Genomic DNA, 27440 nt, shown 5'->3' with positions numbered 1-27440 from the left:
CACTTTTCCATTTCAAACAAGCACGCTCTTCCAACCACCATCCCCGTGTTTACAGCTCACTCTGGACATGTACTCTCAGCTACATGTACTCTCAGCTTCCCTGCTCTTATACATCTGCACTATTATACTTTTTGAACTGTCCACACCCTAATTAGGCTTCCCTGGGAAACGCTGACCAAAATGATGGTTCCTACTCTGTCACTTGATTCTGGGGTGAATAGGGATTTACAGATTTAATCAGGGGCGAAACTTTCGCTGGTGACGGGGGACATGTCCCCACCATATTCTGAAATTGCACCCCCCCCCCCCCCAGTTTTATCTTTGGAATGTGATACAAAATGAGGCAGGGTTGTGCTTTAGGACCATGCAGACGCCTCCGAGCGGGCGGGTTGGCTGTTTGGAGTGTTTATCCGACTGGATATTGTTTTTTTATAATAATAAATGATGTCCCTCCCACTTTTAAACCAAAACTGCGCCCCTGGATTTAATCCACATTAAATGGGCAACAACTGAATTGTATTTTGTCCTGAGTACCAGACAAACTCTGATTGATGGATCATGATTGATGCGCCATTTGATAAATTTACAATTTCATTTTGAAACACTAAAATGAGTAGCATTGTATTATACCTGTGTCACTCTAACAACATTTCCATTCAGGCAGTAAATCACAGCTGTCATTTGCGTTTTACAACTGTATGTATATTATTAACATGTACGATACTTATACAAGAGGCACACACTTATGCATGCATCTATTGTAATAATGTTAATAAAACTAGCATCCTTTTTATTATAGCAACACTATTTACGAAGTTGCATCTGCATGCCATTCGGGGAACAAAATTGGTGGGTCATAATTAAGGTAGCAAACTTCCTGGAGCTGCTGCCTGCAACAACTGCGGGGGAAAAAACAAAAGTATATAATGGAAGAAGTATCAGAGTCGTCATTTTAAAGTTATGTCCGCGAGTCAAATCGATTCTCTGAGTTTTAAATGTTGAGGAAATCAATCACCCAATGTCTCGAGCCACTAGTACCGGTGGGGTGCACCTCAGTCTACCGCGGTGACGGGCTGGCATACTAGGCCAGCAAGCGGCCTAGTGTCATGTATAGCTAGCTAACTTGCTGAATTACTTTAGTTAACAAACGTCGTTGGCATACATGATATGGCAATTGAAAAATTATTTTATTCAAATTGTTCGCTAACTAGTTAGCTTTTTAGGTAACGTTACTAAACTGCCTTAGCTAGTTAACTAGCTACAGTAGCTAGCTCAGTTAGCTACCTGCTGGCTGTGTATGATTGTACTGAGCTGGCTATCTAGCCAGCTAACACAGTTTATGAGCTCCAGTTTTTAAAGTTAATTTATTTCCGTGTTAAGTCCACCAGTGTCTTGGCAAGTTATGTCATGCAATATTATTTTTAGCTGTTTCTTCGAGTGCGTGTGTTATGCATGTTTTAGCTATTCATTGATTTGATTTTGGAACATCTTGGTTTTAATGAGTAACGTTAGTTAGCTAGTTAGCAATGTCTTCCGCCGATATGCTCGAAACTTCACCTGGATATCCCTTTGAAGAAATAGATTATGTGGATATTGAAGTTGAGGAGGTAAGTAGTTCAAAAGCTATATATCAACAACATTCCATTTGATTGGCACGTGTGGGGTCATCCTCGTATCCTCTTATGTTAGTGGCATGACTATATACATTAAAACCAGGTCATGACACTGAAGTTGCCATAATGCTTTATCTCAATCGTCATACTAGATAGTTCTACCATGCAAGGAATGTTTGTTTATTCTGGTTTTGAAAAGCTTGGTAATTAAACATGACCATTAACTATGTCACTATAGCTATGCCATTCATCAATGATTTTGCCCAAGCCATAGACATGATACAGCTAGCTACCTATGTTCCAAATCGATTTGGCAGTTCTTGTTTTGATTATGTATCGAGTTAGTTAGTTGCAGTTCCCCACAGGTGGGCCCTACACATAGACATAAGACCCCTCTCCATCAGCTGATGTTGACTGCACACATACTGTGATTGATATGCTGGATTGTGTAATGGAACTTTTCCACAAAAAATAACGACAGTGTTAGCTAGGCCTAATATATGCAGGTGGAAAGTGGATTTAGTATTGCCATGATTATAAGGGATTAATAACAATGCATCCAACACACTTTGCTTATGTTGTCTACCTCTTCTCTTTCAGGTCGTGGGGAGAGGCGCTTTTGGTGTTGTCTGCAAGGCCAAATGGAAAGGCAAAGATGTCGCAATCAAGACAATAGAGAGTGAATCTGAAAGGAAAGCGTTCATAGTTGAGGTACTGTCATATTATACTGGGCTACAAGTAGAGATGTTCTGCAAAGTGGTGACAATGCTGTTTATTACAACTAAAGGAAACCAATCTTGATTGTGTTGCCTTCTCTCCCCTCCCTAGCTGCGGCAACTTTCACGTGTGAATCACCCCAACATTGTGAAGTTGTATGGCTCATGCAATAATCCAGTAAGTCAGCTTTTAAACACTCCAATATTTCAGTGTGTTATAGCCTATGGTTTTGCCAGTTGTTGTTGTAAATACCTTAGAACAGTACATTATTAGCCTTCTGTTATTCTTGCCTAATGCTAATTTTCCCATCTAGGTCTGCCTGGTGATGGAATATGCTGAAGGGGGGTCCTTGTACAATGGTGGGTCTCTGGGCAATTATGTAGGATGGCCTACTGCACTACCACAGTAGACTTGGCCATTGCAAATTAGTGCAACACATGCCATGCCATACCAAACAAGTGGAAATATTGCAGTCAATGTGTCATTAACTCCAATACCCACATGCAAACTATTCTCTTAATAAGCACACTATTGGCATGATTCCTTAAATAGCCCACTATTACATTGGTCAGTCCTTGCACAGTGAACTGCAAGTGGAGTATCAGAGTTAGGAAGTGTAAATGGCCCTTTACCTGCTCAAGCACTTTACCACCTTGTCTCCTGTGATCCCTCTGAATCTCTATCAAAGTAATATTTTAGGATCATTAAAGTTGACGTTCTTAGTTGTGGTCGTCAAAACTTTGAATACTTGAAACTATAACTTTTACTCAAGTATTATTTTACTGTGTGACTCACTCACCTGAGTCATTTTCTATTAAGGCATCTTTACTTTTACTCACGTATGACAATTGGGTACTTTTTCCACCACTGATGTTATTCGGTGGTTATTTGTGTATTTGAATGGTGTATACCTACTCTCTTAACTCTTTGTCTAACATCTCTGTAAGAGTGTGTTCTGTGCAGTGGTGTAAAGTACTTAAGTACAAATGATTTAAAGAACTACTTAAGTAGTTTTTGGTATATCTTTACTATTTATATTTTTGACTACTTTTAATTTTACTCCATTACATTCCTAAGGAAAATAATGTACTTTTTACTCCATACATTTTCTCTGGACACCCAAAAGTACTCGTTACATTTTGAATGCTTAACAGGACATGAAAATGGTCAAATTCACGCACTTATCGAGAGAACATTACTTGTCATCCCTACTGCCTCTGATCTGGCGGACTCACTGAACACAAATGCTTTGTTTGTAAATGATGTCTGAGTGTTGAATTGTGCCCCTGGCTATCCGTAAAATAAAGAAATAAGGAAACCTGTCCCTTCTGGTTTGCTTAATATAAGGAATTAGAAATGATTTATATTTTTTGTTTTTACACGGCTGTTTATTATCTATGCATAGTCACTTTACCCATACCTACCCAGTCACTTTACCCATGTACAAATTGCCTCGACTAACCTGTACCCCCACACATTGACCTTGTACCGGTAACCCCTGTATATAGCCTCGTTATTGTTATTTTATTGTTACTTTTTATTTTATTTTTTACTTTAGTTAATTTAGTAAATATATATTTTTAAACTATTTCTTGAACTGCATTGCTGGTTAAGGGCTTACAAGTAAGCGTTTCACGGTGAAGTCTACACCTGTTGTATTCGGCACATGTGACAAATACAATTTGATAATATTTTACTTTTGATACTTAAGTATGTTTTAGCAATTACATTTACTTTTGATACTGAAGTATATTTAAAACCCAAATGCTTTTAGACTTTTACTCAAGTATTATTTTACTGTGTGACTCACTCACCTGAGTCATTTTCTATTAAGGCATCTTTACTTTTACTCAAGTATGACAATTGGGTACTTTTTCCACCACTGGTTGTCTGGATGAGTGTTTGCATTGGTTTCGAGGTCTCTGTGGATATGTGTGTGGTGCATCTGTTCTGTGTTTATTTGGAGCTCTCTGTAGTAGTGACTGTGTTCTCTGTCCACAGTTCTGCATGGTGCTGAACCTCTCCCCTGTTACACTGCCTCCCATGCCATGAGCTGGTGTTTTCAGTGTTCCCAAGGGGTCGCCTATCTCCATGGCATGAAACCAAAGGCTCTCATTCACAGGGACCTCAAACCACCCAAGTATGCTCCTCCCCACCTCCTCACTCTCTGTTGTCTCTCGTTTCACTGCCCATAAAGTGGCCGCCACTCAAGGTTTCATTTGTTAGTTGTGTGTTGTAGCCTATGTTATACTATGCAATAGCGTGAAATGCGTTATCTGTCTTTTTAAACCAAAAGAGCATAGCTTTTGTCATCCTCTAGTCCTCTGTTATGATAGACCAATGTTTGTTTATTTTTTTATCTGGCTTCAGTAGTGAGGCCTTAGTGTTTTCATAGTATGCCTCTGACTGAATTGCTTAGAGTAGCTGTACCGGGTCCAGAGGTTATTTATTGGCCTCTGACGGGGAAAAAGTCCCTGGCAGTGACAGGGTACTGTGGGAATGACCAGCTGGTCCATATCCTAGAAACCTGTCCAGAATTTACTCCCTGAGAAGAAATGGGTTAGGCCTGTCGACCACTGGCTGAACTCACAGGCTACATCCCAAATGGCACCCTATTCCCTTTATAGCACACTGCTTTTGACCAGGGCTCATATGTAGTTAATAGGGTGCTATTTGGGATGCTGCCACAGAGTGCTGTTAACCTAACCTTCACTTCCTTTGTGTTACACATTGGGTGCTGCCAGAATGTTTGTGTGGTTGTAGAGTTATTTTCTATAGGGGATTTGACTTCTCCCCCTTGTATGTTTAAAAGTAAGAATCTTACTTACTGTATTTCCTTTTTCAGTGTTTTTTATGATTAGAAATGTTTGCATGGAATCAAACGTGGATTTATGAAGTGTTTGTAACCCAATAAGACCTCAGCAGCCTCTGGTAGTTACCCTCACGTAGTCTCACACGTCACCAACCACTGAAGTTCACGTCTAGCATTTGAGTAGATCCTTGTTTCCTTGTTTGTTTCAGCCTGCTCCTTGTTGCCGGTGGCACCGTGCTGAAGATATGTGACTTTGGGACTGCGTGCGACATTCAGACCCACATGACCAACAACAAGGGAAGTGCAGCTTGGATGGCCCCTGAGGTGTTTGAAGGCAAGCATGAGCTGCATGGGGAGCTTTTGAAACACATGCAAAGAGATGTCTGTCCGGCCTAGATTGCACACATCTGAGAACAAGGGCTATCTAAACAGGTGTAGCCTTTCACGAATGCGTTCACCTAGAGTTCATTGATAGTCGGCGTTTAAGTGATACTACTGTTAAGACCAGAGTGTTTATAGTAGAGCTCATGTCTAGTGGTGGAAGTGCTCATTAATTGTAATAGTGCTCCACTTTCGATTTGTCACTCACTTGATCACTGGAAGGCACTGCAAACACGTAGACGCCATAATTTCTCAAAGGATGATTTATGATCCAACTTTTGTTAGTATTCTCTTAATTTACAATCATTCATATCTTGAGTGGTATGCATTATTACTGCACACAGACTTTTAGGTGAATGCAGTGTTTCACTGTTAAATTAAACGACTTAAACCATGTATGTAGAAAAATGGCGCTATATATTTTGAAATAAGATAATCTTTAAGAACTACCAAATAAAAACAAGACAGTCAGGGAGAATCTAAAATTCCCATAGATTTAGTTATGTTTGAGTCACTCGGATAGCATAAGCCATGGCAAAATGTGTAGAATTGCAGGAAACTAGCTTTTAAACAGCAACATTTTGTCTCTACGCAAACTTTGCCACCACTGCTAAAAAAGATCCTCGGAGAAAAACTGGAATGGAAGGAAAGGTATCATCCCTGAGAGAATGTAGCATTTTAGTCTATGCTCTCGGGTGGTAGCCTAATGTACTTTGTTTTACAAAACACATTGAGGCGGTCAGGAGGAAACACAAATGAGGTAGTCATTATCTTGTTTGTTGAGGGAGTAACATGACTCCATGCAATTAAGCACCTCACATTTGCCCCCAGAATGACCTCCTTAAAGCTAATTTGCATCACAGGGAGAAATGTTTTCAAAAGGCCTAAGCAGCACATCAACTTTAAGGCTGAGTCCCAAATGACACTATTCCTTATACAGCGCACTACTTTTGTCCAGAGCCCTGGTCAGAAATAGTGCACTAAAAAGGGAATAGAGTGCCATTTGGGACACAGACCATAACATATGTGTGAAGAGCAGTTTAATTCCGCAGTAATAGCCACAGTAATTATGCATCTCCGGAGAGGCCCTGAAGTAAAATTGCCTCCTTATTTTCATCACATTTGTGGTCTAAAGGTGCAGACCAAATAAAGGCTTCCTGTGCTTTCCCATAAACATCCCCTCCCTCAACACTCCTCACTTAACTGTGCCTCAGAGAATTACCTTTCATCAGTCAATCAGAGCTATGTCAAGCCCATCGTTTTTTTTCCCATCTGAAAGGCCCTGAGTGGAGCTCTTTCTCTCCTCTGTGCTTTCAGGCAGCAATTACAGTGAGAAGTGTGATGTGTTCAGCTGGGGAATCATTCTCTGGGAGGTGATCACGCGTCGGAAGCCCTTTGACGAGATCGGTGGGCCGGCCTTCCGCATCATGTGGGCGGTGCACAACGGTGAGTCCAAGTGGTGGGGGTGGAGGTTGGGGCGGTGAATTCGTTCATGGTGGTGCTGACATGTCAATCGCCCTGGTGTTTCAGAGCCAGGTCCCCAGTGAGACCTGCTGAGAGATTAAATGAGTTACGAGGCTGACGGTGAAGAGCAATTAAAAGACACTCGCCTGTGAGGCGCTCCCCGCGGTTTCTTCCGTCACACACAGAGTGATGGCGCAGAATGCTAACGAAACACTGACTGTCTGAGAGCAGGAGCACACCTGGGGCCACGACACTGCTGCTGCGCCCGTTTCTCTGACACGTTAGCAGAGCCTCCACAGCAGGGGCTGTCATTTGCAAGTGTTCTTCGTGTTTTGTACCGCAATGAACTTTCTGGAACGTCCTCATGTTAACAGATTTGAGTTTCCATACGTTTTACTGTGACTGTTTTGTGATTGTTTGTATTCATAGAGATGAATATTGATCTAATTTATCCTTATCTGTTTGTGTTGATGGTGTTCAGGCACCCGGCCACCGCTCATCAAGAGCTTTCCCAAGCCCATCGAGAGCCTGATGACCCGCTGCTGGTCCAAAGACCCCTCCCAGAGGCCCTCCATGGAGGAGATAGTCAAGATCATGACCCATCTTATGAGGGTAAAGGCCCTCCTAGACACACACTCATACTCATAGAGATGCATTAAATTAAAGATTGCTTGACCAAGATGGCAGCCCTGCAGTCATTAACTGCCACAATGTCTATTCCAGTGTTCATTTTAATTCTATGCCGACACTAACCCTGGATGCATGCAGGACTCTTTCCATGGTGTCCTGTTCTCAGACTGCTTATCTACCCGTCAGTGTTGGTAATGGCACTCTTACATTATCTGTCAACTTCTTTTCCAGTGCTTCCCAGGATCTGATGAACCCTTGCAATACCCTTACCAGTATTCAGATGAAGGACAGAGTAACTCGGCCTCGAGCACAGGTATTTTACTGAGTATTGTTGTTGCTCCTATGCTGCTGATTGGGTTATTGTTGAGATGCAGGGCTCCCTTGTAAAAGAGACCTTGGTCTCAATCGGACTCCCTGCTAAAATAAAGGATAAATAAATAGAAATCTATATCCTTGAAATAATGGAAGCTTTTATTACCTGCACTATAGTTTTACCTTCATGAAACATCATTGACGTAATGTGGAAATATCTTCTTTGTCTCACTACCTCTCCATTGGGTATTATAGGTTCCTATGTGGATTGCACTAGCAGCAAGAGTGACACAAACATGGAGCATGGGGACTCTCAAGGGAGCAACGACACAATCAAGATCAAACCTCAGTTTGCACATCAGTTCAGGCCAAAGGTAAGGCAGCAAGCTGTACTGTACATTGCTAGCCATTTCTACCACAACAATTAAACTGGAACAATTTACTTTGTCAAGTAACTAGAAAGAAAAGGTAGACGAATTAAGGCAATTACGTTTGTGTTGATATAAACAAAAGGATTTACACAAGCCTCGTATGAAAGTAATGGTCATTTTGAAGTAACCATCAGTACTCTAAACCATAATTTGATGACCTAAGTGAATATTAGTAAAATGTACAGTAGCCCAACAGTATCTGTTTTGTCTGTGCTCTCAGGGAGACCCATTGCGAAGCCTGCCTCTGTCCAGAGGGGGCAGTGTTGAGAGCCTGTCGGGGCGAACCCACAGCCTGGTGGCCTCCGAGAGCAAAAGAATGAGCGCAGACCTGTCAGAGCTGGAGCACAGGGTGCCTTTCGCTCCTGCAGGTAACGTCAGAATCTACAACCTACGTACCCCACAATGGATTATGCAAGAGGACAAGTATAGGTCTACATATTTTCGTAACACACCCACACACTGCTGTAGAGTATGGAGATCAGTGTTGCGGGTAACAATATAACGTTTTGCGGTAATGATTAATATAACAGAGTTACTGTTCCAATTTGAGTAATACTATTACAGTTACTGATCAAATAAATAGGTATTTACTTTTGCTATCATTCCCTTCCTATTACAGTTATTGATCCTAATAAATATGAGTGATTTATTCCCTCTTGGCGCAATATAAAAATATAATGAATTTGTCTTCTCACCAAGTTCCTGTTTATACACACTTTTAATAACTGTTTTAGTGAGGAAGATGAAAAATGTCAGAAGCATCTAAAACATTGACTTTCTTAGCATGGTAGTGCTCCCATTACTTTGATTTGGTAGAACAAAATGACAAGAATATAACTGTAAAATGTCAGCCGTGCCCAAGCGAGAAACACGTCTCCACTGCTAGAACCACGACTTCCAATCTCTTGAAGCACCTGCAAAGGCAACACGCCAACACAAAACTCTTAGCGGAAGACCCCCGAGACCTGACCGTTGCTGCTGAAGATGACTGTAGTCCAGTGTTCCCCAACTGGCAGACCCGGTTTTATTTGGCCTTGAGTTTTCTGAGCTAAAATAAATGAAATAAAAGATATATACAGCGCCTTCAGAAAGTATTTATACCACTTGGCTGATTCTACATTTTGTTGTGTTGCAGCCTGATTTCAAAATGGATTAAACTGATTTTTACACACAATACCCCATAATGGCAAAGTGAAAACATGTTTTTAGAATTTAAATTGTTGCTAATGAAATACTGAAATATCTCATTTACACATTGTAAGTTTTCATACCCCTGAGTCAATACTTTGTAGAGAATCACCTTTGGCGGCAATTACAGCTTTGAGTCGTCGTCAGTATATCTATCAGCTTTGCACATCTGAATTTGGAGAATCTCTTCCTTGTAGATTTTCTCAATGGGATGGGGAGGGGTGGTGAACAGCAATCTTCAAGTCTTTGCACAGATTTTCAATGGGATTCAAGTCTGGGCTTTGGCTGGGCCACTCAAGGACTTTCACATACAGCCAAAGGGCTGTATGCTTGGGGTCATTGTCCTGTTAAAATGTAAATCTTTGCCCGAGTCTAAGGTTGTTTGCAGGTTCTCATCAAGGATTTGCCTGTATTTAGCTCCATTAATTATTCCCTATATACTTTCCAGTCTCCCAGTCCCTGCCGCTGAAAAGCATCCCCATAGCATGATGCTACCACCACCATGCTTCAAGGTAGGGATGGTGTTAGATGGGTGATGAGCTGTGCTTTGCATTCCGGCCAAATAGTACAAATTTTGTCTCATCAGACTACATTGTCTTTTGCCTTATGCTCTGAGTCTCACATGCCTTTTTGCAAACTCCAGGCATGCTGTCATGTGCGTTTTTCACAGCAATAGCTTCCGTCTGGCCACTCTCCCATAAAGCCCAGATTGCTGAAGAGACTGATGTCGTTCTGGCATTTTCTCCCATCTCAGCTAAGGAACTCTGCAGTTCTGTCAGAGTGGTCATTGGGTTCTTGGTCACCTCTCTGGCAATGTCCTTCTAGCCTGGTTTCTCAGTTTGGTCGGACAGCCAGCTCTAGGCAGAGTCTGGGTAGAAAATGTCAACACTCTAGAAATAGTTGTATACCCCTCCCCAGATATATGCCTCGTCACATTTCTATCTCGGAGATCAACGGCCAGTTCCTTGGACTTTCTGCTCTGACACTGTCAACTGTGGGACCTAGACAAGTGTGTTTCCTTCTAAATCATGTCCAAACAATTGAATTGGCCACAGGTGGACTCCAATCAAGTTCTAGTGACATCTCAAGGATGATCAAAGGATGATCAAAGGATATTGGATGCGCCTGAGCTCAATTTGGAGTGTCATAGCAAAGGGTTGTGAATACTTATGTAAATGAGAATTCTGTATTTCCTTTTCAATACATTTGCTAAAATTTCAACAACAAGAAAATCCTCTTGTCATTATGGGGTATTGTGTGTGGATGGGTCAGAAAAAAATATTGAATTCAGGCTGTAACGCAACAATGTGGCATAGGTCAAGGGGTATGAATACTTTCTGAAGGCACGTGCTCAGTACCAGTCAAAAGTTTGGACACACCTATTCATTCAAGGTTTTTTCTTTATTTTTACTATTTCCTACATTGTAGAACAACATTGGATACATCAAAATAACACATGGAATCATGTAGTAACCAAAAAAGTGTTAAACAAATGTCAGAGATTCTTCAAAGTAACCATCCTTTGCCATGATGACAGCTTTGCACACTCTTGGCATTCTCTCAACCAGCTTCACCTGGAATGCTTTTCCAACCGTCTTGAAGGAGTTCCCACGTATGCTGAGCACTTGTCGGCTGCTTTTCCTACACTTTGCGGTCCAACTCATCCCAAACCGTCTCAATTTGGTTGAGGTCAGGTGATTGTGGAGGCCAGGTCATCTGATACAGCACTCAATCACTTTCCTTGGTCAAATAGCCCTTACACAGCACAAACCAGATGGGATGACGGTATCGTTGCAGAATGCTTTGGTAGCCATGCTGGTTAAGTGTGCCTTAAATTCTAAATAATTCACCGACATTGTCCCCAGCAAAGCACCATCACACCACCTCCTTCATGCTTCACGGTGGGAACCACACATATGGAGATCATCTGTTCACCTACTCTGCGTCTCACAAAGACATTGCTTGTGTTTCTTGGCCCAAGCAAGTCTCTTCTTATTATTTGTGACCTTTAGTAATGGTTTCTTTGCAGCAATTCAACCATGAAGGCCTGCTTCACACAGTCTCCTCTGAACAGTTGATGTTGAGATGTGCCTCTTACTTGAACTCTGTGACGCATTTATTTGGGCTGCAATTTCTGAGCCTGGTAACTCTAATGAATTTATCCTCTGCAGCAGAGGTAACTCTGGGTCTTCCTTTCCTGTGGTGGTCCTCATGAGAGCCAGTCATCATACCGCTTGATGGTTTTTCCAACTGCAACTTTTCTGGATGGACTGACCTTCATGTCTTAAAGTAATTGATGGACTGTTGTTTCTCTTTGCTTATTTGAGCTGTTCTTGCCATAATATGGACTTAGGCCTATTTGGTAAAATAGACCATCTTCTGTATACCACACCTACCTTGTCACAACACAACTGATTGGCTCAAATGCATTAAGAAGGAAATAAATTCCACAAATTAACTTTCAACAAGGCACACCTGTTAACCTGCATTCCAGGTGACTACCTCACGAAGCTGGTTGAGAGAATGCCAAGGGTGTGCAAAGCTGTCATCAAGGCAAAGGGTGGCTACTTTGAAGAATTTCAAATATAAAATATATTTTGATTTGACACCTTTTTGGTTACTACATGATTCCAATTGTGTTCATAGTTTTGATGTCTTCACTATTATTCTACAATGTCGGAAATGGTCAAATAAAGAAAAACCCTTGAATCAGTAGGTGTGTCTAAATCAAATCAGGTTTATTTTATATAGCCCTTCGTACATCAGCTAATATCTCAAAGTGCTGTACAGAAACCCAGCCTAAAACCCCAAACAGCAAGCAATGCAGGTGTAGAAGCACGGTAGCTAGGAAAAACTCCCTAGAAAGGCCAAAACATAGGAAGAAACCTAGAGAGGAACCAGGCTATGAGGGGTGGCCAGTCCTCTTCTGGCTGTGCCGGGTGGAGATTATAACAGAACATGGCCAAGATGTTCATAAGTGACAAGCATGGTCAAATAATAATCAGGAATAAATGTCAGTTGGCTTTTCATAGCCGTCTAAACCTTTGTTTGTGTGTGTGTGTGTGTGTGTGTGTGTGTGTGTGTGTGTGTGTGTGTGTGTGTGTGTGTGAGACATCAAGTTATAAAAAATATATACACTGCTCAAAAAAATAAAGGGAACACTTAAACAACACAATGTAACTCCAAGTCAATCACACTTCTGTGAAATCAAACTGTCCACTTAGGAAGCAACACTGATTGACAATAAATTTCACATGCTGTTGTGCAAATGGAATAGACAAAAGGTGGAAATTATAGGCAATTAGCAAGGCACCCCCAGAAAAGGAGTGATTCTGCAGGTGTGACCACAGACCACTTTTCAGTTCCTATGCTTTCTGGCTGATGTTTTGGTCACTTTTGAATGCTGGCGGTGCTCTTACTCTATTGGTAGCATGAGACGGAGTCTACAACCCACACAAGTGGCTCAGGTAGTGCAGTTCATCCTGGATGGCACATCAATGCGAGCTGTGGCAAAAAGGTTTGCTGTGTCTGTCAGCGTAGTGTCCAGAGCATGGAGCCGCTACCAGGAGACAGGCCAGTACATCAGGAGACGTGGAGGAGGCCGTAGGAGGGCAACAACCCAGCAGCAGGACCGCTACCTCCGCCTTTGTGCAAGGAGGTGCACTGCCAGAGCCCTGCAAAATGACCTCCAGCAGGCCACAAATGTGCATGTGTCAGCATATGTTCTCACAAGGGGTCTGAGGATCTCATCTCGGTACCTAATGGCAGTCAGGCTACCTCTCGCGAGCACATGGAGGGCTGTGCGGCCCCACAAAGAAATGCCACCCCACACCATGACTGACCCATCGCCAAACCGGTCATGCTGGAGGATGTTGCAGGCAGCAGAACGTTCTCCACGGCGTCTCCAGACTCTGTCACGTCTGTCACATGTGCTCATGTGCTCAGTGTGAACCTGCTTTCATCTGTGAAGAGCACAGGGCGCCAGTGACGAATATGCCAATCTTGGTGTTCTCTGGCAAATGCCAAACGTCCTGCACGGTGGTGGGCTGTAAGCACAACCCCCACCTGTGGACGTCGGGCCCTCATACCACCCTCATGGAGTCTGTTTCTGACCGTTTGAGCAGACACATGCACATTTGTGGCCTGCTGGAGGTCATTTTGCAGGTCGCTGGCAGTGCACCTCCTTGCACAAAGGCGGAGGTAGCGGTCCTGCTGCTGGGTTGTTGCCCTCCTACGGCCTCCTCCACGTCTCCTGATGTACTGGCCTGTCTCCTGGTAGCGCCTCCATGCTCTGGACACTATGCTGACAGACACAGCAAACCTTTTTGCCACAGCTCGCATTGATGTGCCATCATGGATGAACTGCACTACCTGAGCCACTTGTGTGGGTTGTAGACTACGTCTCATGCTACCAATAGAGTGAGAGCACCGCCAGCATTCAAAAGTGACCAAAACATCAGCCAGGAAGCATAGGAACTGAGAAGTGGTCTGTGGTCACCACCTGCAGAATCACTCCTTTTTTGGGGGTGCCTTGCTAATTGCCTATAATTTCCACCTTTTGTCTATTCCATTTGCACAACAGCATGTGAAATTTATTGTCAATCAGTGTTGCTTCCTAAGTGGACAGTTTGATTTCACAGAAGTGTGATTGACTTGGAGTTACATTGTGTTGTTTAAGTGTTCCCTTTATTTTTTTGAGCAGTGTATAAAAAAAAAAACGATTTATCTGTTCACAAGTATTCCAACGCATAATAGAGAGATGTGATCGTATACAAATGTAAGAAAGGTTTGAAATTATTGTTTTAGTCAAATATTATATATGTTTGGGCTTCTTGCGGTTAGTTTGCAGTCTACAATTATTTGTAATTATGTTCCGAATTTCGGTTGAAATTAGTTGACGATCCCTGCTTTAGGCCTATCTCATCCAAACAACCAAGATTTGATTTGAATCGTTTTGGAGGACACGCTGTAACCCATGGAGAGCTCAACAAACTTGTAGTTGAGGAAATGTTGCCCTTATCAACAGTAAAATCTGTCATTATTGGGCTACTTTTTTTAAATGTAACCTTTATTTAACTAGGCAAGCCAGTTAAGAACAAATTCTTATTTACAATGATGGCTTACCCCGGCCAAACCCGGACGATGCTGGGCCAATTGTGCGCCGCCCTATGGGACTCCCAATCACGGCCGGATGTGATACAGCCTGGATTCGAACCAGGGATTGTAGTGACGCCTCTTGCACTGAGATGCAGTGCCTTAGACCGTGCCTTAGGCCTACGTAACGTTGACATTGTTTACATTGAGTGAGGACACACAACATTTTGGGGGTGTAATGCAAAAGTAATATAACAAGTAGTTGGAACTAATTACTTTTCCCAGGGAGTAATAAGTCAAGTAATTTGTTATTGTTAAAAGAAATAATAGGTAATATATATTTTTTTAAATTCGTAACGACCCCAACACTGATGGAGATACAGATTCTGTCACATTGAAGTAGGCCTAGCCAACGATATAGTCCTCAGAGATGTGCATATGAATATGCAAATTTTTTACATAAACTGCCCATGGCGTTCTGTAAGAGTGATAGATACACACATGCATACATACATACATACAGTAATCTTACATCAGCTACTGAAGTGGGTTTCATCCCAATACGAGAGATGGAAAAATGTCTATGCCATCAGAAGCGACTATCATGTCTCCCTCTCCGTCAAACTGCATGCCTCACCCCTCATATAAGCGCCTCCATATGCCCCTCTGGTGCCAATCATCTCCCCTCCCTCACACAGATCGAAGGCTGAGAGGATGTCTTGTATTCATCATCCGCCCTGTCATGTCTAAATTTTAAGCTTCGGAGGCAGTCAAATACTGTTTGGCATGAAAAAGCTATAATTAAGTCTCTTGTCAGGGTTTTCCCTCATGCTTTCTTTGCAGCTTTCTTTGAGAATGTTTTTGCGATGTCAATTATTTTCAACGTTCCATGTGTTATTGTTGTCAATGGTATTTCATGAATAATAATCATGTATTTAGCTTTAATCTGTATATCCTCAAAGCTCTTCAATAGTTAAATAAATTATGCTGTAGTTACTGTGTATATTACAATCTTCAGAGCCATCTATATGATTTGATCATCTTTTCTAAGTGGATTCATAGTAAATATTCCTATTAGTACATTCAAACTGCTTGCTACGTGTAGCTGAATGCCTAACATGTCTGTGCTGAGACTTCCCATGCCGGGCCTAAATCGGCATCGCTAGCACTGTGATGCCAAACCAATCAACTAACCACAGGACGCATACTTCCCATGTAATGTGCATGTACTTTTGTGCTCTGCGTGCCAGTAGAGTCCAGAGAGGAGTGAGGGGGAGAGGGCACCATCCGACATGTATGCTCCAGCTCTGGGCCCTCTCTCTTTGTCTGCATGCATGTGTACGCCAGCTGTGTGTGTGTGTATCTGTTGCAGCACGTCCCCAGTATAAACGAGGCCACCGTAAAACGGCGTCATTTGGCACCATTCTGGACGTTCCCAAGATCGTCTTCACAGGTACCAGTGCGGACCACCAGGCTACCTGGTGCCCTGGGTGTAGCTGGCTTGACTGAACTGAATCAGCGGGTTCCTCTGTTTGCACTGGGCTCTGACACTGCTGTTCATGTAGTGTCTGTTACTCCAGGTATCACAGGCTACAAGGGTCACTGGCTTCTGTAGGGGCCAACTGGCCAAACACCTTATACTTTGTCTTTGCATTTTCCATTTGAATTGAAATATGGGGATATTAAAAAACTAAATATTCCCCAATCTATTTTATGAATCATTATTCATGAATGATGATAAACCTGGAGTAACACAGAGTTCTCTTTCCTCTCTTGTCTTTTGTGGCTTTGACAACATGTTAAAAGGGGCATGAGTTAACATGGTGGCGGTCTTATTGGGGTTTCGCCCTCTAGCCACAAGGTGCTGATGGAGCCAATTCAATTCACATAGATCCGTCTTATCTATTTATCTAATCCAGATTCATGGATTAATCCAGACTTGAGTTAGCCTGGTGCAAAACTAATAGAATAGACTCTTGTTTTAGGGGCACAGACCGGTTATCTAATCAGCATATTTGCCGTGGGGGGGGGGGGGGGGGGGGGGGGGGGTGAAATTGGTGTGATGATAAGATGCATAACTCATGGTCCTGTTTGTCTCTCAGATGTCGTTCTGGTTTTACTGCAGGCAGGGAGGGAGTAAATCAGTTGGCTTGGTTGCTAGCTCCCCTCTCAGCTCTCTCCTCTCAGCTCGTCCTTGTCTCTCATGCATAGAGGACGTCTGTTTAAAGCTCTGCGAATATATATTTTTTTGCTTCTTCTCTTTACATCCATTAACTTTGTAAAAGTCATTTTGATTAATTTCCCTCACATTGTGGGTCACACAGCTATTATTACCATCCGAGATAAGGATGAAAGAAATGGGGACAGCAGCCCTGGATATCACAGGCCTTTTCTATTTAGGAAGTAGGAGCTGTTTAAGACATGTTGAATGAGTAGTTAATTAAACTGAGTGACTAAGGGAGAGGGCTGACGTAAGGGGATATTAAAAGTATGACAGGGTTGTTATCACTGTATGTGGCACACCTGGGTGTCACTCATTCCTACAGTTCATTTGACACCAGTCTCTATTTAGTAGCTCAATTAGTACGAGGCGTTACTTGATTTTTTTGTTGTTGACGTTTTGGATTGGCATTCTAATTCAATTGTCTTCAGTTTTGTATCGTAGTGAGCTGGAACTTAAAATGGCTATAGTTGCAAAGTATTCTTTTTACATACTACACGACTATAACAGGACCTTATTCTGATGTATAGGCCCTAGAGCAACAATCACTGCAGTGACAGATGAGCATGCGTCTCAATCCAACGTTCAGTGTATTGTTTCTGTGTGTCTCTGCCTGTGTGTCTATTTAAACGTGTTGTGCTATAGATATATCCTACTTTGGAGAGGTAAAGTTAAAATGGTAAGACCATTAGACCAGTACTTAGACCTACTGTACCAGAAAATAGACAGAGGGCCAATTTACATTTACATTTTACATTTAAGTCATTTAGCAGACGCTCTTATCCAGACGCTCTTATCCCCCCGTGGGAATTGAACCCACAACCCTGGCGTTGCAAGCGCCATGCTCTACCAACTGAGCCACACGGGACCAATTTCCCCCATCCCTGTTCCCTGTAGTGCCACATTTCACAAACCTACATTCTTGGTAGTTTTAGATGTTAGTTCCATATCAGGAATTTTATATAAAAAAATAACTATTTCAGGTGTTGGCAAGTATTTCAAATTACAACCCTAAACAGGTTTGTCATATTGCAATGTCATATTTCTAGCAACTGACTTCAATTGTGCAAAAATCTAATATTTTAATGGTTACCTTTAATGTTTCTCACATTGCAGTAGTTCAAGTGGTATTGTATGGGTCTCTGAGATTGACAGCAAGGAGTGTGCGGGGGGTAAAAAGACCACAATGCTCTCATTGTCCGATAATTTCCAGCAGCTTGATATTCCAACAGTCAGACGTGACTCTGAAGACATTGTTCAGAGTTCTCTGGCAGAGATGGAACTAATAATATCTTCAACTGCCAGATGGCTGGAATTTCTCCTGTTATTCTGAAGATGCCAGGCAGGTCAGAGCCAACCTCAGGTTTACCTTGGCTGGGGATTAATGAGGAAGACTGCAGGACAGGGCCAGGCCTGCTAGTCTTGTCTGAGACCCTGCAATGTGTTGTGAGCCCTGAAATAGCCTAGTTCCCCATCACCAGCCCCACCAACCCAAACAAGCAGATCTGCACAAACACATGACACAGTGAGGCTTACCTATTCATGTGGTACAGTAGGTGTGGTCTGCAATGGAGTGATGGTAGTGGTGGTGATTGTCTGCGCGTGTGTTGTGCCGTGTTAGTGTAAAGGTTGGGGGGATAACTGCTGCTCTATGGTAATTTTATGGCCATGCCATAGCACATGTTGATAGGCCAGGGAGTCGGGGGTTAAATCTGTGCAGCTGTCCTGGCTCTGTGGATCGGACCCCCCCCCCCCCATCCCACACCACAGGCAGGCAGACAGGCAACAGACAAGTCCCCTGGAACTGTCTCTGGGTCTCGCTCATGCCCCCCCCCCCCCCCCCACTTCATTTCTTCTCTCTATCTCTCCCTTTCACTCCATCCTTTCCACAGCCTCCTGTGAGGCGCAGAGGCGTAGATCTGTACAGGACCTCCCGGGGATCGGCACAGACTCCAGCCAGGTAAGATGCTCTGCAGTAGAACAGGGCCTGGGTTATCGAGTGTAGCACCGTACAGAAGCCTTTCATTTGATTTCCTTTTCAGAGTGGTATAGTATATTCTCTCCCCTCTTTGGATTGTTTTGCATTTTGACTGATCACGCCTATCATGTTTTGCTTGCTCTCGGAGGATTTGATACATGCTCGGTCAAACAAGGTGTCCCATGGGGGGAAATGCTACAGGATGTGACGGAGAATATTGTTTGATATGTCACTTTTGAGAAGATCAAGATATTCCAGGTGTAGAAAGAACATTGTCTCCCCCCCTACGGACAACCTTCAAATAAGCCCCTACATCCTTGCATTCTGAAATGTTGATTTCTACAGTATATTTTGTTAAAAGGCACACATCTTTCTGTGCAGAGCTATGCAGTAGCAAAGTTCACTGAGTTTAGTAAGAAACTAGACTTTGGACACGGGTTTATTTATTTTTGTGTTCTTATACCTTTTGTGAATTAGGAAAGAGAATATTTTGATGAATTCCCAATAGTGTGACAGAGATGGTGGTTCCTCTGATTTTTCTTCTGTGTTTCTCTCTTGTGGAAGTGTGTACATAACCTCAAACAGACTTTAGACCTTGTTTTTCACCCTTTTTATACTTGACACTTTTTACTTGACAAACTATGCATTGTTTTACCCCACTGGAACAGGCTCAGGATTTCCATGTGGGTTTCTGTTGCCGTAGTCATTGTTGACTTTGCTTGAGTGTCAGATGTTGTATGCGCCATGGACAAAAACAAAAGGGCCATTTCTTCTATCTGTATGAGTGATTGACAGTGTTGTTGGCCTGTTACAGGGACTGTATGAGTGATTGACAGTGTTGTTGGCCTGTTACAGCGGCTGTATGAGTGATTGACAGTGTTGTTGGCCTGTTACAGCGGCTGTATGAGTGATTGACAGTGTTGTGGTTCTGTTACAGGGGAGTAGGAACAGCAGCAGGTCTTCCAGTCCCAGTGTGAGGATGATGCCGCCTGATAAGACCAGCAGCCGAGGGTACAGCTTCTCTCCCGATGACCCCCCAGGTATAGTAGTCTACATCTCTCACTCAAACATGCTCATCTCACTGTCTACAGCTACTTCTACAGATGGAGCTGGAAGGAGTTTGGTACATGTACTAATAATAATTTGATGAGCAAATTCACTCATACTGCCCATGTTCCTTACTGTATTACGCTATATTGATGCTGGTGCTCAACTTGTTGCTTAATGTAAGATCCCAAGACATTGTATCCCATTGCCTTTGTACTGTTGAGAGACGAAAAAGTGAAGGTTGGCGTTTAGAACCAGTTTGATTGAATGAAGTCAGCGTCTCGTGTTGGTTGTGTCACCCTCTCACAACCCTGAGTGCTGTAATGGCATCAATGTCATTGTGGATGGGGGTGTAAATCACTTGAGCAGGTTCTGCAGACATTACGTAATCCTCATCAATGATTTAAGGCGCTGGTCTCCTGTCACACGGAGCCTGAGAGGGGCGGGGACACTGACACAGGTCTATTTCTGTTGAAGGACTTCTGGTGTCTATTGATAACTGTGTGCCTGCCCAGTCGACTCATCTTGCACCGCCTGGGCCTGTGCTGGTGTCACTGTCAGACCAAAAACAAACACAAGTCTTGCTCTCTCCTGCCCAGATACCAACGGCTCAGACAACTCCATTCCCATGGCATATCTCACTCTGGACCACCAGCTGCAGGTAGGGTTCCATTTCATACCGGACCTCCCCCGACCCTGTCCTGCTAATGTTAAGCATTCTTTTATGCCACAAAACAGCTTGATCCCACTCCCATCCCATTCAAGTGTTTGTGTGACCTGTCAAAATTGCCCTCGAGATTGGCCATTTGACAAACTCTTGATTATTTTTCTTTTGTAGATTGCTCTATTTTGTGTTTGAATTCAAATGTTGAGGTTTTCCCACTCAACGATGTTTTCAAGGACACTGCAAATTGACTGTATTAACTCAATTAGTACAGGGATTACTTCTGTTGTCAGTGAGAAAATGATGCTATCTCAAAAGCGGAATGTCTTTATAAATACCCACCGGCAACGGCGGTGAGACATGTTGTGTATTTTTAAAAGCTCAGACGATTCTGAGAGCTGATAGATGTATTGCAAAATGTATTTCTAACTGGCTATAAGCTCCCTAGATCAATTAATGACAACATGCGTGGTTTATTTTCAGCCCCTCGCTCCTTGCCCGAACTCCAAAGAGTCCATGGCCGTGTTTGAGCAGCACTGTAAAATGGCCCAGGAGTACCTGAAAGTGCAGACAGAAATCGCCTTACTGATCCAGAGAAGGTGAGTAGTGAACCCTTACTGTACCTCTCCATCTTGTAGGGCAAGCGTTCAGCCACTACCAAAGTGCTGAGGTAATACTCTATTTGTTCATTCTGTTTTTTTGTTTTTTTAAGGGGACTGATGTGGTACTGCTGGGTCTAATGTAATTAACTCTTGTACTGTAAGCCCTGCTGAATGTGACCATACACATATAATTTTCATATAAACAGACAACAAATCGTCTCCCGTGTTAAGGGGTGGGCTGTCTTGTGATTAACATAACAAGCAGCTCCATCAGATGTGTAGCACGTATTTAGGCTTGGGCGTATGACTATGCAGAAGGCCACCCAAAGGCAATTACTGAATTTCGATGACAAATCCAAGGCAGACAGGCCTTCTATGCAGTGGAACAACTGGCTGTATTTGGCTAAAGAGCTCAGCTCATATTTATAGACGATGACTTTAGCAAGGAAACTACCGTGTTTGTGGAGTCAGCGTTTTTCTCACACGAGCTATCCGATGCTTTGGTGCTCCTTTGCATCTCTCTCCAGCCTCTGTTGTGCTTATTGTGAAGTGCCTCTGTTTAAGCACAGCTGAGTAATTCACAATTATCGGAATAAAGGCCCAATGTAGTCAACAGCGTGATTCTTCTGTCTTATATACATTTACACACTATGAGATGCAAATAATACTGTGAAATGGTGAAAATGATGATCATGCCCTTTTAGTATAAGAGCTGTTTTGAAAAGACGAGCTGAAATTTCAGCCTGTTTTGGTGGGATTTAGTTTTAACCTGCCTGGTGACATCACCATGAGTTCCAGAAAGAGTTCCAGACCTCTCTGCCAATAACAGCTAGTTTTCTCTCGAATCAGAGTACTCTGACAGTGCTGAGTTAAATTATTGCTTGAGAAAGTGCGCTTTGCTGAGAAACTATATTTGTTTTAAATGAAAACTGTAACAAATAAACAAATCACAGTAACACAGGTACTTGTTAACCAGAAATTATTTGATATTGAGACAAAAACGGCTGCATTGGGCCTTGTAAATGCAACAGTTTCAATGATCTTATCCAGTTACAGTTCATATAAAGAAAAGTACATTTAAATAAATTACTTAAGCCCTAATCTATTGATTTCACATGACTAGGCAGGAGCGCAGCCATGGATGGAGCTAGGCCCAGCCAATCAGAATAAGATTTTCCCCACAAAAAAATACAGAAATACTCCTCAGTTTCATCAGCTGTCCGGGTGGCTGGTCTCAACGATCCCGCAGGTAAAGAAGCCAGATGTGGAGGTCCTGGGCTGGCGTGGTTACACGTGGTCTGTGGTTGTGAGGCCGGTTGGACGTACAGTACTGCCAAATTCTCAAAAATTATGTTGGAGTCTGCTTATGGTAGAGAAATTAACATTCAGTTATCGGGTAACAGCTCTGGTAGACATTCCTGCAGTCAGCATGCCAATGGCGCACTCCCTCAACTTGAGACATCTGTGGAATTGTGTTGTGTGACAAAATTGCACATTTTAGAGTGGCCTTTTATTTTCCCCGGCACAAGGTGCACCTTTGTGCTTCTCTTTTTAGTAATGTTCTTGTTATCTGATGTAAGCTGCAGCACTGCAATTCAGTTTTCCATATTGTAAACTGCTCAAGTCCACCATTGTGGCAGATATATTTGTATGTGTAAATAAAACCAATTTATATCTCCAGGAAAGAGTTGATCGCTGAACTGGACCAAGACGAGAAGGACCAGCAGAACACGTCCCGCCTGGTCCAGGAGCACAAGAAGCTACTGGAGGAGAACAAATCTCTGTCCACCTACTACCAGAAGTGCAAAAAGCAGCTGGAACTGATCCGTGCTCAGCAACAGAAGAGACAGGGCACCTCGTGATGGGCCACAAGCTGGCCGCCACCTGGATCATGCTGCAGAGACACACAAACAAACTGTCCCCATATCCCCTGTTCTCCTCCCCTGCCTCTGCTCTTTCCTGGGTCACCTGTAGTCTAGTCTGAAACCCAGACCCTACCTGCAAAAGAATTGACACTATCTCTCTCCTCCTCCCCCCTCTGCCCCATGACAACTATGATCTCAACCTAGGTGCCCACTCCTTCACCCTGTAGGTTCCAGTGAGTGGATCTTGTTTTACCTTGTACTGTAAAGAGACCTGTGTTTAACTGTGTACCTGCATGTTGCGTTATAGACACACCCTGCTGATAACATGGAACAGAATATGAGGTGTGCACTCAATCAAGCTGTTATGGAATGTCTCTTGCACATCTTTACAGTATATTCTTTGATAGCAGGCCAAAACAATCAGCATGCATCTGCTCTCTCTGGCCATAAAGATCTGGAGTCCTGGGGTTGCCTCCCCTGGGTTCAGTGAACACACGGGACAGAGAGATGGGCTTCTAGGCCTCGATTGTCAGCCATCCTTTTAGTCAGGATGCGATGCTTCTTGAGGTGTGTGAGCGTAGTACAGTAACTGCTGCTGCTTCTTGAAGTATGTGAGTACAGTAACTGCTGAGCCTGATTGGAGGGGGAGGCCAGTGAGGGGTGTGAAATATGTTTATCTCTATTGCTCTCAGGGCCCCTCGGACCCTCCCCTGGGCTGCCTGGTCAGTGTGTGTCCACCCCTCCTCCCACAGTCCAGTCCTCCCATTGGTTAGTTTTACCCTGACCTGTCCTCCTAACTGGCCAATGGCCATGTGTCCTTGAGAATGTGAAAAACAAAGACGGTCTAGACGACAAGTGTGAATTATGCGCAGAAGTTGGTGTTTTAATGAATTATGACCAGAATCTATTTGACTAATCTTTGATCTCTAAGTGTTTTTTTGTTGTTGTTTTGTTACCCTTTAATGCAAAAATAGCCACCCTTTTTTGGGGGGTGAGCACAACCCCTTACAAAAGAAATCCACCACAACCTATCTGAAAGTATTTAATGTATGTTCTATTTATTTTACCGGGGGATGTATTTTAGATATGCCTTGCACATCCATGATGTCTTTGATAAAAAGGAAGGACTTGGCTTGTCACAAGTACCTGGATAGAAACATGGGTCGGGCCTCAAACAGAGATTAAATATTTATAGTTTGCTTTCAACAACCACAAAAAACGCAAGCAAAGACGACAGACTTCTTATCTCAACCTGTTTAATTAAAATAAACTATGCACGAGGTTCAAAGTGTAACATGTTTATCATGACTTAATTTAGTTTCCTTTTGTTTTTTTCCTATCCATTTTGGTGTTAGGGATTATACTTTTATCCGGTATGGGAATGCAGAGATGTACAAGAGGCCTATCCCTCGCCTATATGTATTTTGTTTTTAGTTCACATGTTGCCTTAGAATTTGATTGCTAGATTTTAAAGTATTTGACTTGTTTTTCGTTCCTTTATTGCGGTGTTCACTTGCGCCTCATTTGAATGTAATGGACAGTCAGTCAGTGAGAATGGTATGACTTTTGTTTTGAGGGAGAATTGTATATTATGCCAATGGTTTACCAGGAGGCTGATTGTCTGGTCAAATGAATGATGTCAATAGGCTGCAAAAGAAATCATGATCTCTGTCACTGCTTTTCCCAATTTAATAGAATGAATCCCAGTAGGTTTAAGTATCCATGCAAGAAGAAAGTTGATTTAGAGATCTACACTTACAATGAGAATTGGTCTTATTTTGAAATGTTGTCTTGCCGTTTCATTTGACCAGACCTGACGTCGCTGCTACAGTCCTTCAAATGTTTTGCACAATCCTCTGGTTTTACTGATTTACATGTAACTAACTGTTTGGGTCTTGTACTTCAAAGTGTATATATTATGATGGTTTACAAGGGAGGTGACAGGTGAAATTGTGTAAGGGTTCATTTTCTTAAACTATTGGGAACAGATACAGTGCCTTCGGAAAGCATTCAGACCCCTTGACTTTTTCACATTTTGTTAGGTTACAGCCTTATTCTAAAATGCATTAAATATCTACACACAATACCCCATAGTGACAGAGCAACAAAAAAAATGACATTTTTGCAAATGTATATAAAAAAAAAAAAAGGGCTGAAATCACATTTACATAAGTATTCAGACCCTTTACTCAGTACTTTGTTGAAGCACCTTTGGCAGTGATTACAGCCGTGAGTCTTCGGTATGATGCTACAAGCTTGGCACACCTGTATTTGGAGTTTCTCCAATTCTTATTTGTAGATCTTCTCAAGCTCTGTCAGGTTGGATGGGGAGCATTGCTGCACAGCTATTTTCAGTTCTCTCCAGAGATATTAGATTGGGTCCAAGTCCGGGCTCTGGCTAGGCCACTCTAGAACATTCAGAGACTTGTCCCGAAGCCACTCCTGCATTGTCATGGATGTGTGCTTAGGGTTTTTGTCCTGTTGGAAGGTAAACCTTCGCCACAGTCTGAGGTCCTGAGGACTCTAGAGCAGGTTTTCATCCAGGATCGCTCAGTACTTTGCTCCGTTCATCTGTGCCTTGGTTCCTGACTAGTCTCCCAGTACCTGCCGCTGAAAAACATCCCCACAACATGATGCTGCCACCACCATGCTTCACCGTAGCGATGGTGTCAGGTTTCCTCTAGAAGTGACACTTGGCTTTCAGGCCAAAGAGTTTAATCTTGGTTTCATCAAGCCAGAAAATCTTCTTTCTCATGGTCTGAGAGTCTTTAGGTGCCTTTTGGCAAACTCCAAGCGGTCTGTCATGTGCCTTTTACTGAGGAGTGTCTTCCATCTGGCCACTCCATAAAGGCTTGATTGGTGGAGTGCTGAAGAGGTGGGAGAACCTTCCAGAAGGACAACCATCTCCACAGAGGAACTCTGGAGCTCTGTCAGTCTAACCATTTGGTTCTTGGTCACCTACCTGACCAAGGCCCTTCTCCCCCGATTGCTCAGTTTGGCCGGGCGACCAGCTCTAGGAAGAATCTTGGTGGCTCCTAACTTCTTCCATTTAAGAATGATGGTGGCCACTATGTTCTTGGACCTTCAATGCTGCAGAATTTTTTTGGTACCCTTCCCCAAATCTGTGCCTCGACACAATCCTCCCTCGGAGCTCTACGGACAGTTCCTTCAACCTCATGGCTTGGTTTTTGCTCTGACGTGCACTGTCAACTGTGGGACCTTTTATGTAGACGGGTGTGTGTGCCTTTCCAAATCATGTCCAATCAATTGAAGTTACTACAGGTTGAAGGACATCTCAAGGATGATCAATTGAAAGGATGCACCTGAGCTCAATTTCAAGTCTCTTAGCAAAGGGTCTGAATACTTATGTAAAAAGTTTTTTTTAGTTTTTTTCTAAAAACCTGTTTTCACTTTGTCATTATGGAGTATTTGCTGAGGCTATAATGTAACAAAATATGGAAAAGATCTAGGGGTATGAATACTTTCTGAAGGCACTGTATGTGCCTGGGAGGGAGGCATCATGAAATAAACTTTAACATTAAGAAATTGTATTTTTTAACATGTTTTATATATTTTTTTGTGTGTGAGAGAATGTGTGGTCTACACGCCCACCCAAATAATTCATAAAACGTATTGATCCATATGGCTCATTATTACAAAAAATGCCAAAACGTTATCCCTCTTGTTATGATTAGATGATGAGCTAAATTCATCTTGCAGAGGTGATTTCATCTTATATCTCAAAGCTTCCCATAACACCCTTCTGTGAGGGTTGTGGGGTGCTGGGTAAGGTGTTTGTTCACACCTGAACTGGCAACACAAACAAATTAGTCTGCTAAAGGACTGACTACTGATGACTGGCATCACATCAGTCAAGGACCTTACTGTGTCTAAGTTCAATCATTACTGGGGGGGGGTTCATCCCGCTCATTTTTTTTTTGCTGTTCTTTATCTTATATAATGGGGATTTCTGGGTGTTGGGGTGTTCTGCCAGGAGGTGGCGTACAAGATCTAGACATGTTCTCTGTCCAGGAACTGAGGCTGTTTTTCACAGACAAAGAAACTGAGCGTTTGCCACTGTATGGTGTAACAATTGAGGGGCTCAAACCTGACCTTTAGTACTTTGTGTAATGATTCAAGACTTGTAACCTAATTTATTGATTGTATGAAATTATAATCTTGTTTTATATGGCAAAAATAGGATTAGTTACACAAGTCCCTAACAAAGCTGGTCAGATTTGCCTTTGAAGTCTTAGCAAAAACCGAAGATCTGATTCCTCTTTCAAGGTCAAAAGGTATGTAACACCATGTTTATATTTTTGGTTAAAATTATCTCCCTTCTGCTTACAAAGGCTTTGTTTTCACCCTCACAATAGAGTTAATCTGGTGTGTTTTGAAGTTGACAGCTAAAGAGAAGACAA

General features: G+C 42.7%; 1 protein-coding gene across 2 annotated transcripts; it reads left to right on the top strand.

Annotated features, from left to right (window-relative positions):
* Positions 1 to 519: 519 nt before the first annotated feature.
* Positions 520 to 26570, top strand: LOC129824988 (mitogen-activated protein kinase kinase kinase 7-like). 2 transcript variants are annotated; one of them, XM_055884599.1, is made up of 17 exons: positions 520 to 1607; positions 2214 to 2324; positions 2442 to 2507; positions 2644 to 2689; positions 4332 to 4470; positions 5352 to 5476; positions 6841 to 6969; positions 7469 to 7599; positions 7849 to 7930; positions 8185 to 8303; positions 8581 to 8728; positions 16015 to 16095; positions 18756 to 18823; positions 19779 to 19881; positions 20488 to 20549; positions 21036 to 21151; positions 22836 to 26570. In XM_055884599.1, exons 1-17 carry the CDS (start codon positions 1527 to 1529, stop codon positions 23014 to 23016), a joined length of 1788 nt encoding a protein of 595 aa, XP_055740574.1. In that variant the 5' UTR covers positions 520 to 1526; the 3' UTR covers positions 23017 to 26570. The 2 variants fall into 2 exon arrangements, with proteins under 2 accessions (XP_055740574.1, XP_055740575.1); XM_055884600.1 differs by lacking the exon at positions 16015 to 16095 and having other exon boundaries at positions 522 to 1607.
* The last annotated feature ends 870 nt before the right edge of the window (positions 26571 to 27440 follow it).

Source organism: Salvelinus fontinalis, chromosome 27 (genome assembly GCF_029448725.1).
Source record: "Salvelinus fontinalis isolate EN_2023a chromosome 27, ASM2944872v1, whole genome shotgun sequence".
NCBI lineage: Eukaryota > Metazoa > Chordata > Actinopteri > Salmoniformes > Salmonidae > Salvelinus > Salvelinus fontinalis.
This window is presented reverse-complemented; position numbering and strand designations above follow the sequence as displayed.